The 16,743-nt window shown below is 54.8% G+C and overlaps 1 protein-coding gene across 1 annotated transcript; it reads right to left on the bottom strand.

The window, feature by feature from the left end:
• Nucleotides 1-1,266: 1,266 nt before the first annotated feature.
• DUSP5 (dual specificity phosphatase 5) lies at nt 1,267-13,650 on the bottom strand. The gene is made up of 4 exons (XM_040992129.1): nt 13,251-13,650; nt 8,840-8,988; nt 5,256-5,475; nt 1,267-2,736 (listed from the first exon to the last, which is right to left on the bottom strand). Exons 1-4 carry the CDS (start codon nt 13,627-13,629, stop codon nt 2,330-2,332), a joined length of 1,155 nt encoding a protein of 384 aa, XP_040848063.1. The 5' UTR covers nt 13,630-13,650; the 3' UTR covers nt 1,267-2,329.
• Between the last annotated feature and the right edge of the window lie 3,093 nt (nt 13,651-16,743).

Here is a 16,743-nt window from a genome sequence, read left to right on the forward strand (position 1 = left end):
GTGAAAGCCTGTTAGGTTACACAGAGGAGGAGAGCTGCTAAAGAAACAGCCTCTTTAGCTTGGGTAGCCTCTTGGTCTGCAGGTTTTCCACTGGATGCACCACACAGATGGGGGTAGGAGCGAGGCCTCCAGCACAGCCTTTGAAGCCAGATGTTTAGAGATGGACTCCCATGGCCCTGCTGCCACTTTTGTTTTAAGGCTTATTTATTTGAAAATCAAGAATTATAGAGAGGGGAATAAACAGAATTAGAAAGAGCTCTTTCATCGATTCACTCCCCAGCTGACTGCAATGGCCAGAGCTGAGTCAGGAGCTTCTTTTGGGTCTCCCATGTAGGTGCAGGGCCCAAGCACTTGAGCCACCCTCCACTGCATTAGCAGAGAACTGAACCGGAAGTGCAGCAGGTAGGACACAAATCTGGCATCCATATGGGATGCTAGTGCTTCAGGCAGTGACTTAACCCGAACTGCCACAGTAGCAGTCCCTTCTGTGGTCTTAACTATTCAGACACGATGTACAGTGAGGGAACCAGAAGCCTGAGTCGTCCAGAATTCAAGGGTATGGATGGAATCCCTGTGACAGCAATCAGCACATTGGGGTAGCTTCAGTTCCTATCAGTTGTCTGTTCTCCCTGAGGAGGAAGGCTGTGGTATGGGCAGCGTCAGAGCCAACGCAGGCAGCAGTCAGTACTGCTACTTTCTTCCTCCTCTGATGCAGAAGAAAGTTCTCAGAAGGCAAGCCAGTTCAGCTGTGGATCTAAACTGACATCACTGCAGGAAGGACCTGGGAGCTCTTCCAAGAATTTGCTGTGAGGACAGAAAGTGGGGGACAGATACTCCAAGTTACCCTTAGCCCGATTCGCTTCTCCAGCCTTTGGCCCTGATCCACCCTTTTCCGTGTACGCTCTATGCCAGGCACTGCAGGGAGGAGGCATGCCACAGCTTGGCACGCAGTTGGCTCAGCCAGGGGTCTTGCTCTTGAAGGGATGCTGGTGATCCCTTTACAATCCACTCACCACAAAGATGGAGGAACTGAGAGGGTCAAGCTGGACCCCTGGTGGGAATAAAGATCTCAGAGCTGCTAGTTCCTCTGACTACCCCTTTGCAAGTCAGCTGAGGGACGCCCCTTGGTGGGGACGCAGCTCTACAGAGCCGTGAAGACCGTGCGATCCCACCCCCATCACCAGATGAGTCACCTGCTAAACCAAACCCCGTGCAGGCACTCTTCATCGTGAGAACCCTGGCGCACCAAGAACATGCAGGCACTGCTTCTTCCTTTTACTGTTTTTATTTCACACTATAAAAAAAAGACAACAATGAGGACAACCAGTAACATACAGCTTTTCTTCACATTTGCATGGGTTTTAGGAAATTATTGCCTTTCCCCCCCAGCCCCGGGGAGAAACCTAAAGACCAAAAAAGAAATAGTACCACGTCGCAAAAAGCTGTGAATCCCAAAGTCAGTAGCTTGAGGAACACTCCCCGCCAGAGGCAGGGAAGAAAACGAGGGTCTCACGGGACGAAACAGCAGCATCCAGAGGACAGCAAGTCGAGGAAAAGATGGCTTTCAGCGCCACCCACCTGTGATCCTCAGCAGGTACCTTCTCTCCAGCACCTGCCGCCAACTGCCTCAGAGAGGCAAGACTGGTCTGTGGTCTGGAAACCCTTCCCAAAGAACATAAGAGTTGTGACGAGACAGGTTCAAGTATGAGTAAGAGTCATGCCACCAAGTCCAAAGTTCATGGAAACCCCTAGAAAGGCCCACGTCTTGCTTCTTCAGCCACCAGACCCTTGGTGGAAGCCTTCCGGGGTTCCACCCAGCATATCCATCACGTCGTCCAGCAGGGTGACCTTCCCGACGAGGTGGTCATCAGCTTATGCTCCGAAGCAACACAGACAGATACGGAGACTGCCAAGGTTCAAAAAACCTAAGGTGGAGATTGTGCTTCCTTCAAGATGAACTGGCTGCATAACTGCCTTTTCCTCCTGCTCCCACGTTGCTGCAAGGATTTATTGCCTTACGCTTGAAATGAAAAGGCAGACTTGGAGGTGCGAGGGCTGGGTGATCCTGAGCAGGCGGACAGGGGTTTGGAAGTACAGTGGTCGGCACACATTGTGCTCTTCATGATGGCTTGGCCTTCCTTCTGTCCCCAGAACCTCTCCCCGAGGTCAGCCTGAAGTTCCTTTGCAAGCCTGGCGACCATCTACCATCTCACTGGGTGCAGCGTGATGAGTGAGGTCTTCAATATTGCACAGGTATGAAATGTCCACGAGTCCCAAAATCCAAAATCACAGTTGCTCTGGGAGCTGGGCCGGCTTCCCCACGCCCACTTCAGCAGGATGTGGCGGTGGCCACGGGGCTCCTGTGGAGCTCAGGGACAGCCGAGTGGGTGGGTAGCGGTGCCAGCACTGAGGTAGGGAATGTGCAGAAGGCGCCCTGCATGTCAGGGCTCAGTGTCTGCAAGTGGTCCAGGAAGGCAGGGCCCACCGCCTCCCCTTGGTGGGCGGGGGGCTGCGGCGTGGGTGTGGAAGGCAGGATCTCTGATTCATACTGCAGGAGCTGACCCATGAAGCCAAAGTTGGGCGAGATCACGTTCCTCCTCTGCTTGACGAAATCGAAGGCCTCCTTCAGGCGGAACTGCTTGGTCTTCATGAGGTAAGCCATGCAGATGGTTGGAGAGCGGGAGACCCCAGCCTCACAGTGGACCAGGACCTTGCCACCCTTTTCCCTGACACAGTCTAGAAGGGAGAAAACAGAGTTGGGATTGGAATCAAAGCACAGCATTAAATCCTGAAGTGACCTTGTCATCAACAATCCATCGTGTCTGTGTGTGAGCTGGGGAAGCTGTCTTGTACTTCTGCCTGACTTGAATCCCCACTGGTGAGGATACAGCTTTTGGGGTCCCATCATCACAGACCTTACCCTACTGCTGAGTGCCCCATGAGGAGGTGGGCCTGGAGAAACTCCTTCCTGGGGGGGGTGCTGCCCCAACCTGGGCTTCACTGATTGTTTCAAGAGTGGTTGGGGCAAACCCTGAAATCACACACAGGCCTGTGCTGGGTGTCCACGACTGTCATGGAACAGTGTCCAGGCTTACAGGCTGAGCTGGAGCAGCCTGTCTTGCCTCTCCAGGCCTGATTCTCATGCTGCTGATCCAGCCCCCACCCTGGTAGCAGCCTTCCGGCCTCCCCAGACACCCTGTCGTCCTGTGCCAGGGCGGGCTGCTTGGCTTGGCTCCCAGGGATCTCACCACCAAACATACAATAATGAGCACACGGCCACTAATTATAGCTCTGGCTAAGTGGTGCTTGCTGGATGGAGAATATAAACGGCTTTTGCAAATTCCATCTTGCACAACAATGGGAGTAACTGCCATTGAGCTACCATGGCGTTATCAGTCTTTGGCTCAGTGGGACAGAAAGGGGAGTTTGTGGGGGAGAGGGAGGGTGTCCCTTCCTTTCCTGCCCTACCCAGTGAGATAGCTACTTAAAAAAAAAAAAAGGTTAAACATATCAACTCAAAGCCACAGAAAAATCTGACCTTTCCAATTCCCTCTCTTGTACATGAGGAAGCAGTGGCATCACAGGAAGTCAGATGTAGCAGCCACTAGGGAAGGCCACAGTAAGCAAAAACACTGATGACTCTGAAAGGGGGAGCAGCCAGCCCCCTAGGACCGCTCTGCACCCTGGAAGTCTGCAAGGGAGCCTCCAACATCAAAAACACAGCATTCACGAGATCAGGTCCTCCTCCTTCAAATGGAAACTGCAAGGGGCATTTAGGGAGGGCAGCTGATGGGAGGTGACCCCAATTCAGTCTGATGCACACAAAACCCAAACCAGACAGAAAAGCACAGTGGTCCCTGTAGACGGATTCCAAGGGGGGAACGTCAGTGGACAGGGCTGTGGCTGCCACTTTCCCCGACTTCTCTGCAGCCCATGGAATGTAACGGGCCCAGGGCTGCATGGAAGTCCTGGGACATGCTACTTCCAGAACCCCCTCCACTCCTCAGGAGCCCGCCTCCGCTCACAGGTGACAGCTGCCTGCTTCCACGCTTAGCCTGCAGGGGTGGCTTGCCCCCTCCTTGCACTAATGGGGCAAGTGTCTGGGAAGAAGCCACCTGTGTTTTTGCTGTGTGTGACTGGCTGTGCACACAACAGACACAACACACACAGGATGGGGAGGGAGGGTTCTGAGAACTGCCCAGGGGCACACTGCATGACCTCACGAAGTAGCTATCTAGGCAACGTAATAACAGGCTGAGAAGGGCAAGGCATTCTCAGGGACTGAAAGAATGAGTCCAGGTTTCCTACCCTGAACTCATCATTTTTGGCTACATCTCAGCCCAGGAGTGTAGGGGACCAGGATAGGCTTGGCCATTTGCCTTTGGTGAACAGAGGGCCTTTCCCTGGCTAAATGGGGACCCTTTCATTGCTACCACTGCTGAGCAATTACTGCTGTGCTAAACACCTGCCTCCCCTCTCTCCAGTGGAACAAGATACAGGGAAAAAAAAATCACATCTGGATTGCATCAAGTCTTCCCATTCTAGCAGGAAAGACATAGTCACAAGGATGAGGGACACAGAAAGAGCTGTCCAGTGGTGGAAAACTGCAGCCAACAGGAAGAGCTGGGAACTCAGGCCAGAGCCCTGCCCGAACATGGTAGGGTAGAGGTCAAGGCCTCCTGGGACTTCTTCAGTGAAGTGAGTGCTAACTGTCTCACCGCCATGCAGGAAGGATGCAGAAGAGGCTACATTTTCTGCACATGAAACTCAAGTTTTATCCTTCATCCCAAATTAGCTGAAAATGAAAACAAATTGCCTCCAGTCATTTGCCAAAGCTGTGGAAAGCTGTCGGGCCCTTGGGGCTGAGTGCCTAATAAGTAGTGCTCTCTCCATCCTTCTGTCTGCTTTTAAAAATATCCCAACCTGCGTATGACGCAGCTTGGGGGGCTCCTCCCCCACCCAGTGCTCCCACGTGGAACACACACGCGGCATTGCCCTACTCCTGGCCAGCGGGACACAGTAACAGCAGCAGCATGCATTGCCATAAAAGTATATAGTTCATTTATCTCACGCATTAAAGCTCCTATTAATTGCAGCTGAAATCCTCCCCTGTGCCTTTCTGGCGGCTGCATGCCTTCATAGCTCCACCTCCTAGCAGATCCATGTACAAGATCTCCCTTCTTGCATCGAAGATGGCCCCGTTAGAACATCCAGAGCCAAGACCTGGTACTCAGGGGGCTCCCAGCCAAACCTACCAATGAAGTCTATTGCTTCCTGAAAATGCGAGCTGATGTCGGCTGTGTGGCTGTCTTCCACGGGGATCCACTTGTAGTGCAGGTGCGTGGCGCCAGCCTCAGAGGCCCGCCGGGAGACGTTGAGCAGGGCCGTGATGTGCAGGTTGGCAAGGAATTCACACTTTGAGGCATGGTAGGCACTTCCCAGATAGAGGAAGGGAAGGATTTCAACGGGGCTGCCCTGGAAGCAGGGACAAAGAGACAGGCAGGAAATATGAGCTCCATTTGCTCTTGTGGGAAAGCAAAGACAACAGCTCTGACCTACTTGCCTCTTTAGGTGGGAGGTCCCCACTCTGGTTCCCAGGCAGAGGGAGTTCGGAGGCAGGGTGGTTCAACCACGAGCGTGGGTGGCACCTGCAGCTTGGCTGGTTCTCAACATGACTGCTTGGGACCCACGGACAGCAGAACCCACAGAGCAAGGAGTTTAATTTTCTTTTAAGTACATAAGGGTCAACAACAGGGTGCTCGTGCTGCCCTGAACGTCCCCAGGTCAAGCCCGTTAACCTCAAGGCAGCCTTGGTTTCTTCATGTGGAGATGGGCTCCACAGGCAAACTAATTCTTCCACAGCTCTAACACTGGGTTGCTCTCAGGGGTGTTCAAACACCCTGGCTTACTCCCCATATGCCCACAGTAACAGGACGAGGTCAGGCCAAGGCCAGGAGCCAAAAAAGCAATCCATGTCTCCCAAGTGGGTGTTAGGAAACCGGCCACTTGAGTCATACCCTGTGTCCCAGGGTTGGCTTCAGAGGGAAGATGAAGCCAGGAGCCACAGCTGGGCATCAAATGTAAATATTCTAGTACATAATGGGGGAGTTTGAACTGCTAGGATAAATACCTGCTATTTTATCTAGCATTTCATCAAATATAAGACACTGCGGATCTGAAGATGCTTCCAGATTTCAGACATTAGCTCAACTGCGTGCCACCCTCTGGAAAAAGCACGCCCTCTTAGAACTGAAAGGAATCACTGCCCACTCAAGAAGGTAAGCAGTTGCTGGGCCACAGCCAAGGGGCTTCCCCCACCTTCTCCTCTTACACAGGGAAAGAGGGTGTTGGTGAGAGATGCTTACCTCGTCCCCCTCGGGGAGCACACCCACACACCAGGTTCCTGGTTAAGGGGCCAGATTAAGGCAGAACCAGAGATCAAATAGCCAAGGCCGAACTGAAAAGGGACCGACAGCTGGAACAATGGGAGGCCCTGGAGATTCAGGGGGAAATCCCAGGCTGGGGGCCAGTGACTTCGTCTCTGCAAGCCTTTCCCATCCCATCCTTCCACTTCCTGTCTTTCCATTTCCTGTCCTGTAGTTAAGAGTTAAATGGAAACTCTCAACCAGGCAGGCTCATAATAGAAAAGGGGGCAGGGGACAAGAGCCATGAGCAGGCAGCTCTCAATGGACTCAGAGCCCTCAGTTTGTGTTTCCTTCCCCCACAAGTATTTAAGCAAAAGCCTATCAGGCCACTGGGAAGAAAGTTGTAGAGCATCTTACAGGAGGTTACAACAACAATCCACCCTTCGCCCGTTCTGCAGCATCTACTAGGGATAGCACCTCGGTGTGATACTTCCAGCATACTTACCCTCTACTAATTTACAACAAATCTAAGAAGTAGATACCGTTAGTCCCATTTTACAGATGGATTACTAGAGGCTCGGAGGGATTAGAAAACTTGCCCACAACAGAGCTAGGCACTGCTAGAGTTGGAACTGACACCCAAATCGGATCCTTGAGATAAGCTTGCCTGACTCCATGTCAAGTGATCAGTGCAAGAAAGTAAGAACTAGAGGTAAAGGCAGGAAAGCAGCAGTCCCTTCCTCCCTGTCTGCCCCTCAAGATAAAATGCCTGCTCATATCCTGACTTCCTTCTGGACAGAGTGTCAGGCTCAGCCCTCAGCCGGAACAGCTCTGCATCAAGTCCTGGCTGGACCACTTGTTGAAGCGACCTTGAGTAGCTCCTTTAACCTCTGAACCCCTATCTGTAAACCAAGGGTAGTAACAACTGTCCTCTCAGAATAACAGGTCGCCCAGAGTTCTTGGCAAAGAGGTCAAAGACCCGAGTGTGGTTTCCCTGGGCCAGTGCCTGGCGCTAGGTCCCCACTGGCGGGCACAATGGCCTCGCCCCTGGAGGAACAGGTCAGGCGGCTGACTCAGTCAAGAGCTCTCCCTCTCCAGAGGACCTGGGAGCCCATCCAGTTTCCTCTGGGGCCTAGCCCACTACACCCTCGAAACTAGCTTCTCCCTTTCGGAGTTCTCAGCTTTAGCCTCCTGAGGCTAAACCCTTAAGACTGACGTAAAACATGACCCAGCCTTGCTCCTCTCAGAGCAGAAGCATTTCTAAGAAGTCATCCTCGGGGTTCCCCATCAATCTGGAAGATGTGTCAGGACTTCCTCCCCAGCCCTCAGCCAAAGGTCAGCTGTGCCTTCACAGCACTGCCAATTAATTCCTATTTCTCTTTCACTTTCTCAGAAACTGGGAGTGGGGGTGTGGAGGGTGTGGACATAACCCAAACAAACAGACACAGAAATGCAGCTAAGCTGGATGCCCACAGCCTGAAAACCAAATGCTTATCACACACCATGAGGATTCTGAACAAGAGAAAACAGCAGGATGCCAATCCGGGCAAGGCTCCACTTGAGAGCGGGTCACCCACCCAGGGCACTGCGCGACACTCATAGCAGGAGCCTCCGTTCTGCACAGCTTTGAGGAAAGCTCCCTTATTCTCATGTGCCTGTCCCTTCAGTTTTTGGGGAAGACAAAGCCCTCCAACCCAGCAGGTGGATAGTGCAGAAGACCTGTGGCAAAGAGCATGAGGTCTTGGAGGGATGAGGCCCGGGAGGCTCTGGGCACAAAGCTGCCGAGGAAGCAGCCATGGGGGTGCAGTGTGCTCATCCTCCTCTCCCCTAAACAGCAAGGCAAGGTGGGTTCTGGTGGGTTCTGCCCTCTCACTTCGACCACAGTTGGTATTCTCACCTGCTTTTCCCTTCTCCTCCTGCCTGGAGCTGGTGAGCCTTCTGCCAAGCTGTCTCCAAGTACAGCTTTTTTTTTTTTTTTTTTGAGGCAGAGAGAGAGAGAGAAAGAAAACCATGTTTACAGACACATGAAGACCATGTAACATCTCCTGACCTCCTCTGGTTTCAGAATTCACAGAACTGGAAAGTCTGAAAGTCTGGCCATGAAGACAACAGTGACCTCCCCTGCTTCAATTATAATTCCCAACCAAATCCGGACAGGTGGCAAGCAGGACCCTGACCGAGCATCTCCGAGCTTGGAAGCCCCCTCAAGCCAGCTACTAAGAATGCAGCTCTCACTCGAGGCCGAGCATCCTAGGTTTGTCTGCTCCTGTTTTCTGGAAGGACGCCCAATTACTCTTGGATGGGATGGCGAGTTGGCAAGCGGCAGAGGCCCTCCAGAGCAAGGGGACTCTGCCAACACCTCGATCCACAGAAGAACTAACACCTCTGCTGCTTGGCAGAGGGAGGGAGTGCCAGGCCACGAGGGAGGCGTCACCGTGGCAGCGAGCCCAGCATGCATCTCCCACTCCACACACCTGGTCGTAAGCCGGCCGGTAGCTGATGCCAAGCGCTGGTTTTCCACACTGGCCAAGCAAGGCTCTCTCGCTTTCCATCTTCTCTTGCGCAATGGGTTGTACATCTACACAACACTCAGGATATTCCGAGTAGAAGGTCTCATATCCGCCTGTGAGAGAAGCCAACAAAACGTGAGACAGATGCAAGCACTGGCTGTCAGCCTGCCACTAAATACCCTCAATGTGGAAGAGCAAAAACAAGCCAATAGACATGTGAAAAAACTGAACAAAACCAACGTTTTTTTTTAAAAAAAACATTTATTTTATTTTCATTAGAAAGTCAGATATACAGAGAGGAGCAGAGACAGAGGAAGATCTTCCATCCACTGACTCAGCCCTCAAGCAGCCTCAACGGCTGGAGCTGAGCCAAAGCCAGGAGCCTTCACCAGGTCTCCTATGCAGGTGCAGGGTCCCAAAGCCTTGGGCCATCCTTGACTGCTTTCCCAGGTCACAAGCAGGGAGCTGGATGGGAAGTGGGGCTTCTGGGACCAGAACCAGTGCCCATAGGGGATCCTGGCGCATGCAAGGCGAGAACTTTAGCCACTAGACTACCGCGCCTGGCCCCAAACCAGACAGTTTTAGAACAAAAACAGGATCTGTACACACATAGCAGTGTCTCACAGAGGCAATGATTAACTGGCTGTGTCACAAGCCACTTCCACAGAGGAAGGAAGGATCTAGGATTTGGGAAATATTAACCAAATCCCTCCAGTAAACAACAGCGATTTTCTTTTCATCTAAATGAGGTGTGATTATGCAAAAGTCCACTCATTTGTGAGAAGAGAAACCCCTGCACTGTTTCCCGGGCCTCCACTCAGAAGGCAAGGAGTTTCCGTAGGAGGTTCAACCATCAAACCGCAACAGGGGAACCTCGGAATTTAACTCTCAGCCCCTCCCCATTCAACTCCACAACACTCCTTTACACTCCTTGCATGCCTCAAATTCACATGGTATGGCAACTTCAGCCTTGTATGACAGTAAGAATCTTACTGGTACATCGAAACTCCGACCACTTAGCACGAAAGCCACCCTCGAAGTCACACCAAGTTGCACGGTAAAGGTGCTTTCTTATACCCATAATATCCCAGACTGGAAGAGCCAAATGGCAATGGGCTAGAGACCTCACAAGGCCACAGGTGCCAGGTCAAAACAGGTCAGCCTGTCCACTTGAGAACCCCTATGATCCTTTCCCCCAATGCAAAGCAACCCCAGGCACTCCAAGTCTCCAGAAGACTGCCTTTTTCTGGCCCAGGAAATCCATCCACTCACTGGGTGTCAAGTAATTAAATATGCATCAGGAGACCACACAGATTCCTCAGAGACCTCCTTTTCCCCTCTGTCTCTTGATCTGACCCTGGGTGGGGGGCCAGGGGAGGCATGTTGACTTTTTCAGAAGCCTGTGGTTGACAAATGGTTAACAGATTACCCAGCAGCCTCCAACTCCCTCCCAGAGGCTGCAGCCAATTCCTAGAATGAGTCATCTTGCCATAACTGCCTCCTCTCTGCCTGCTGCCACTGCCCCGCCCCCATTTAGCAGACCCACTCTGCCCAGTGCTCCCTTCAACAACAGCCCAGCACCCTCCCAGAAGGGCTGATGGAGCCCCCAGGAAAACCACATGGATGCCCTGCCAGAGGAGGACTGAGGGATCCTAGCCTGCAAAGGGGAGGGAGGCTTTCCAGGCTGGGATTCCCCTCCCCCACCCTCCAGCTCCAGGCACTCGGGTTACTCCCAGCTCAGGTTCCAGGAGAGGAGGGTAGGTGGTCTGGGATGGAAATTTGGTTCCAACCAGAGCCTCCCACATTCCAGGATGCTGCTCAGAACAGCAGGCTTACAGGCCTGTTCCACAGAGCACTTCCGAGTCTGTCTGCTGTCAGAATGGGCAGGAGGCGGTTGTGTGTGGGCTGGGTCGGACTGGGCTGGATCCTGCCTGCCTGTTGCTGAAATAAGGCAGGCAGGCAGGCAAAGAGCCTCACAATATCTGAACGACACATAAACAGCTAGCCCTGTCTCCCCGCCAAAGCTGGGGTCAGGAGCTGTTGAGATTAAATGGTCTCTGGTTTCCCCCGCCTCTGCCAGAGGTGTGGAGAGACACAACATTCCTCTCAGCTACTGCACCTGCACCGACAGACGCCTGCTGATCCTTGTGGGTCTGCTTTCTGTGACCGCTGCCTCCTGGTGCCAGGACACAGACGCAGGACAGGGCACTATATACAAATACACAAGGCCACATGATTTGGAGCTCACCATCTCATCTTAAGTCGTTTTTTTGGGAGGGGAAGTGATTACGTGTAAAAAGCACTGCTTCCCCCAACTCCCCGTGCCAAGATGTGAGATGCCACTAGATGAAAAACTGACCTTGCGCCTGGTCATGAGCTAGAAATGTGAGCACTGCGCTGCAGTGAGCTGAGCTGCCACCTAGCACACTGAGCACCACATGAGGTCCTGCTTGCTCTACTTCCTATCTAGCTCCTTGCCAGTAAGCCCGGGGAAGCAGTGGGGAGGGTGGCCTGGGTGCCTGACCCTGCCACTTGTGTGGGAGGCCCACACCAAGACCTTGGTTCCTAGCTTTTGCCTGGCCCAGCCCCAGTCATTAGGGGAGAGCACCAGCAAAGAGATCTCTCCTTTCCTCTCTTTCTAACTCTGCCTTTCAAATAGCAACAATTCAGCTTCTCAGGGTGATGGCCAGCAAGAGCCTCTGGACAACGTCAGGCTCCACCCACGACTTCCCACAGTGACTGGTGAGGCCAGAAGCAACACAACAGCACCAGGGGTCTGGCTATACAAATCAAACCTGTATTAGGTACCTTCCAACAGGTCGGGACAAGGCCCATACGTACAGACCTCAAACATGTCTGACAGCAGAACATATTTCTCTTCGTTCCATCTTTCCATTAACTCTTGGAAATATCTGCATCATATTTTGCCAAGGACAAGTCTCCAGGATCTAGTGGGCTACCCAGGCAGGAACAGGGTAGCTACCCATGTCTGCAAGATCCTTGAGGCCATCTCTGGGGAGTGGACATGCCTGGTGTCACTTAGCTGTTGGCACGGCTCCCCTGAAGGAGAGAGGCAGAAAGCAGGGACCAAGCCAGGAAGGGTTTCCTGGGATTCATCTTTCACGCCAGAGGCAGGGAAAGCTTTTCCTGTCCTCTAGGCTACTAAGAACAGGAGACAAAATTACAGCAGGAAGAGATGAAACCCGGAGCCCCACGCATTATCTCCACCGGGCTTAAGAGGCAGCCGGCCACCGCTCCCTGGGGAGAGAAGCGAGATTAGCATCTCCAGCTGTCATTTCCTCCACAGGAATCAACAAGAGACAGGGGGCCCAGAGGTGCTAAGAGGGGGAGGGAGCCACCCAGGTGCCTTGGAATGTGTAAAACAACCCAAACTGCCCAGCTTTAAAGCAGGATCCTAATTCTCCGCTAACTGCACCCGGCTGGCTCTCACCGCGACAGCTCACGCTGTCCTAATCCAGGCGGGCAGGGGTTAAACTCCCCTGTCTGCAGCAGGGCCAGGTTTGGTACACATCTGAGAACTTAAATAAAGAGCAGGTGCAGTCACAGGAAGTGACCCCAAAAATCAATGCTCCGGAGTGTGACAGTCATTCACTCTCCCAAGAACCGCCGGAAGCCAAAGCTGTCTCCCAGGCAGGTGAAAAGGGCAGGCCTGGTGGCAGCTCCAAGCGAAGGTCAGGGATTATCCCCGTGGCACGTCGCCTGGGACCAGTACCAAGGCAGTCCCTGAGTGGGGAGACGGAAGCATGAACGATGGGAAAGGCTGACAGCTCCAAACTGAGGCTGAGAAAGCCCTAGGAGGGGGAGAAAGAGGGCGCCGGAGGAGAGCAGTAAGAAGCAATAAAATGCAATGGAAAGGAAGGGGAGGGACTCGCCAGTTGGGGTCGAAAAGGCAAGAGGGGCAGCAGGCAGTCAACGCCTGGGCGGGAGGAGGGGGACACTGCGGCGCCACGCTCCGGGGAGGCGGGGGAAGAGGGGCGGTATGGGGTCGCGACCCGCAGATCCAGCAGGCTACGAGCCTTGCCCCCCTGTCGAGAGCAGCCAGTCCGAGCCTGGAAACGGGACGAGAGCCTGGCGCGAGCCTGCGCTCCCCGCGAGCTCCACAGCACAGCCTGCCTCTCCGGACCCGGCGGGCAGAGCGGCCGCCAGGCGCTTTCGAGGAACGCAGGTGGCGAACGGAGAAGCGCCCAGCGCTGCCCCGAGGCTGCTCCTTCCCAGTGCCACGTCCAGCACCGGAGCGCGCGGGCGGGTCACCCCGCATCCCCTGGGCCCCAGAGCGCAGGACCTCCGCGGCAGGCACCTCGCGGCCCGCGAACCGACCGAGGAGGAGGAGGAGGGGTCCGGCCGGAGCACTCACCTTTGAGGAAGTAGACGCGAGGGCCGGCCGGCAAGCAGGCGAGCAGCGAGGTGAGCACGACGCGGGCCGCGCTCTCCTCGCGCAGCTTGTGCCAGTGGCGGCTGCCCTGGTCGAGCACCACCACGGCCGCCACGCCGCCGCCTCCCTCCTGCAGCAGCCGCGCGCGCGCCGCCTCGTCGGGCAGCACGTAGCGCGCCGGCACCGCGCCGCCCCGCGCCCTCCGCAGCACCACCGAGTTGAGGTTGACGTTGAGCGAGCCGCGCACGCTCGACGCGGCGAAGGCCAGGTAGGGCCGGCAGTCGAGCACCACGCAGCGCGCCGCCGCCTCCTTGCGGAGCATCTTGCGCAGCTGGCGCCCGTCGAGCGAAGTGACCTTCATGCCGCCGCTGCCCAGCGGCCCCGCGCCGCAGGTGCCCACGGCCAGGATGCCCGCGGGCGAGGCTCGAGAGGGTCGCTCGGAGTGGGGTGGGGTCGGGCTAGGCAGGGTGTGCGGCCCGGCCGACGGAGCCCGGCGCCTGAGGGGGGCGGCTCAGCGCTCCCTTCCCGCCCCACACGACAGGCGCCCGGCCCGGCCACTCGCCGCCCAACCCCAGAAGCCGGGGATTCCGCCGGCGGCGCGGCGTTTTATATGAATGAGTGCACGGCCTGTGACGTGGCTGCCCATATAAGGCCAAATATGGGTATCTCCACGCCCCCCCGGGGCGGGGCGTCGGGAGTGGGACGCGCTGGGCTGGCGGGCGGTTTAGTCAGCTCGCAAGGAGGAAGTGGCCGGCGCCGCCCCGTGCTCTCGGTGGCCCTGCGCCGAGGGACTCACTCGCGCATCACCCGGGCTGCGGGTGCGGGGGTCGGGAACGCCACCGCGCTGAGGTGACCTAGTCTGCGCGGGAAGCGGCGGAAGCAGAGGCGGCGGTGGGCCGGCGCGGCGCAGTCCGACTGTTAACTTCCCAGACTGGGGGCGCTGGGGACCTGCTGGGCAGGGCAGGACGGCGCAGGGGCGGTTGGCCTCCCACACCCCCCACCTGAGTCCGTCGCGGGTTCCCGTCACCAGCGTGGTGTTTCCGCGCAAGGAGGTGGGGCCCAACGTTTGCCTCAGGAGGTGACAGGGGCCTGGCCATAGGTGCTGGGCGTCGGTGGTTTTCTCCACATTTGCGCATGTTAACAACAACAAAAGTTTCCTTATTAAAATTCTCGTACTTAACAGGTGAAGGGAGCCGAGCCAGCAGCTAACTAACCGCTTCCAATGGACTCTGCACTGTGGGGATTCTGTTACCTACCCCCTCCCCTTAAGCCGTAATTGCGACAATGGGGTGCTTTTCTGAAGAACCCCCTGCTGGCCTCGGGAAAGCCTGCTGTGAATGGGGGCAGCAGCAGACCAGGGAGCTTGTGCCCCCCCCCAACTGCTGTCCAGGTGGCTTCTGGATTTGGGGGATTACGTGTGGATCTAGTGTAATCCAGGCTGTCTGCTCTCACCAGTTTGCCAGGAGCTTCCCACCCCCGGGGCTGCCTAGCCTTCAGGAAGTGCCAGCTGTTTGCCACAGGAAGGATGGGAGGGAGATGGGTCTCTGTCCCCCTTCCCACTGTCAAGTGTTTTATTGTCAGCCTGCCTGGGGCGTGCCCTCCTCCATCACTCAGGTCCTCTTTGACAGCTCCCACAAGGGAATGAAGTTTTAGAAGGAAGCAGAAATCAAAACTTGAAATCCCACGTCATCACCGAGCACCAGGATAGCCAGCCTTGCCCCTAGGAACAGCCGCTTTCACTCTGCCTGTGGGGTCTTGATGAAGATGGGATATGGGGGGATTTTTTTTTCTTTTGGGCGTGATTGGTCCCACCTGCTCTTTCTCTGACGTGTTGTGTTACCAGCACTATCTACCTTCTCCCGCTTCTCCAACCCTGCCTGGAACAGTCCAGCTTATAAAAGGGGTCTCCCGTGTGGGCCAAGCTTTGTGTTAGGTGCTGGTGACGCCGATATGAGCTGTGTCCAGCCCATAGGGGAAGCCTGGCCCAGTCACAGGCCCACTGAGGTCCCATGGACAGTGCAGAAGAGCACCCGGGGAGGGTAGAGGGGGTGGCTTGTGAACTCCTAAGACATCAGCCAGACTATGAAGGGGAAGGTGGTGGGCATTCCTAGTAGAGGAAATGGAGGCAAAGGGTATTATGGGGGAGAAGAACTCTGTGTGTGTGTGTGTGTTAGTGATATGTAGGAGATAGCAGCCTTCCTAGTATTTAGTAAAGAATTCAGTAGCATCAGGGGCAGAGGGCCCTTCCCTCACCCCCGCCATCCTCTCGAATGTATGTATTTGAAGGGCAGAGCAGTGAGAGAAACTGAGATCTTCCAACCATTGGTTCACCCCTCGATTGGCCACAGTAGCCAGATCCTGTCCAGACTGGAGTCAGGAGCCAAGAACTACATCCAGCTCTCCCACAAAAGTGGCAGGTGTTTAGCAGAAAGCTGGAATGGAAGTGGAGCAGCTGGGACTTGAACTAGACTCATGTGGCATGCTGTCATCACCAGGTGGTAGGTTAACCTACTGTGCCATGAGTCCCTCTACTCCCAACAGATACACACCGTGTGTTCCAAGTGGTCCCAAAGCAGTCCCTGCTGAGGGGATCTGTGGTAATCTGGTCAGGTGAACCTCCTGAGTACATCACTGAACCGATGCTGCAGAGAAAGGCGTGTTTTATTTACCAAGGGAGTCAGGTCTAGAGTCAGCTGTAATCCAGGCCTGAGCTGAATTTAATGGCAGCTCTGAGAACACAGAGACCAATGAGAAATCTTCAGAAAGCCAATTGCCAGAAGCAGTGGGAAGCGGGGAGGGGAGTCTAGGTGACACCAGCATTTATAAGTGGGGTGACTGGCAGAACCCTAGGGATAGGCTGAGGCGGGAGCCAGCAGGAAGAGGAATTTAGACATATAAACAATGCGTGTTACATTTGCACAGGGTCATGGAGCTGGTTCTACCTGGGACTGTTTACATCAGTATCCGCTCTCACCTCCCTCAGTCATGCTCTGCAGCATGATCTCCCTAAGCATAATGCTCCTCCGGAACCTTCTATGCCAACAACACACTGTCTTTCTAAAACTCAAGTGCCTTGGTGTAACACAGATGTCCTCTTTCTGACCAATTGGCCTCTAACTTCTAACCTTTCTCTTCCCTTCCAGCTATTCAGCCCTCATCTTGTTAAGTAGTCGCCTCCCAAGGAGTTCTCACTCAGGTGCGGTTTCCCCTCCCCCAGCCTAACCAGTGTCATCTCTCCTGCCAGGAGCCTGCAAGCTTCCAGGCCCTACACTCTTTCATGGAAGAAGTTAAATCAGGAATTCAGTGCTTACTGGGACAGGAGAGCAGTCTCCTGGCTTTTCAGGGGACCCCTGGGGGAAAAGCTGATAGCAGTGTGACTCCAAGCCTTGGACAGTGGCTAAGGAGGCAGAGGGAGGCTGCAGAGTCAGGTACTACAGGTCCTTAGCTGTAGATCTAGCAGTCAGAGGTGGGAGGC

The sequence above is a fragment of the Ochotona curzoniae genome, unplaced genomic scaffold (genome assembly GCF_017591425.1).
Source record: "Ochotona curzoniae isolate NIBS_2020 unplaced genomic scaffold, NIBS_Ocur_1.0 contig_66, whole genome shotgun sequence".
Lineage (NCBI taxonomy): Eukaryota > Metazoa > Chordata > Mammalia > Lagomorpha > Ochotonidae > Ochotona > Ochotona curzoniae.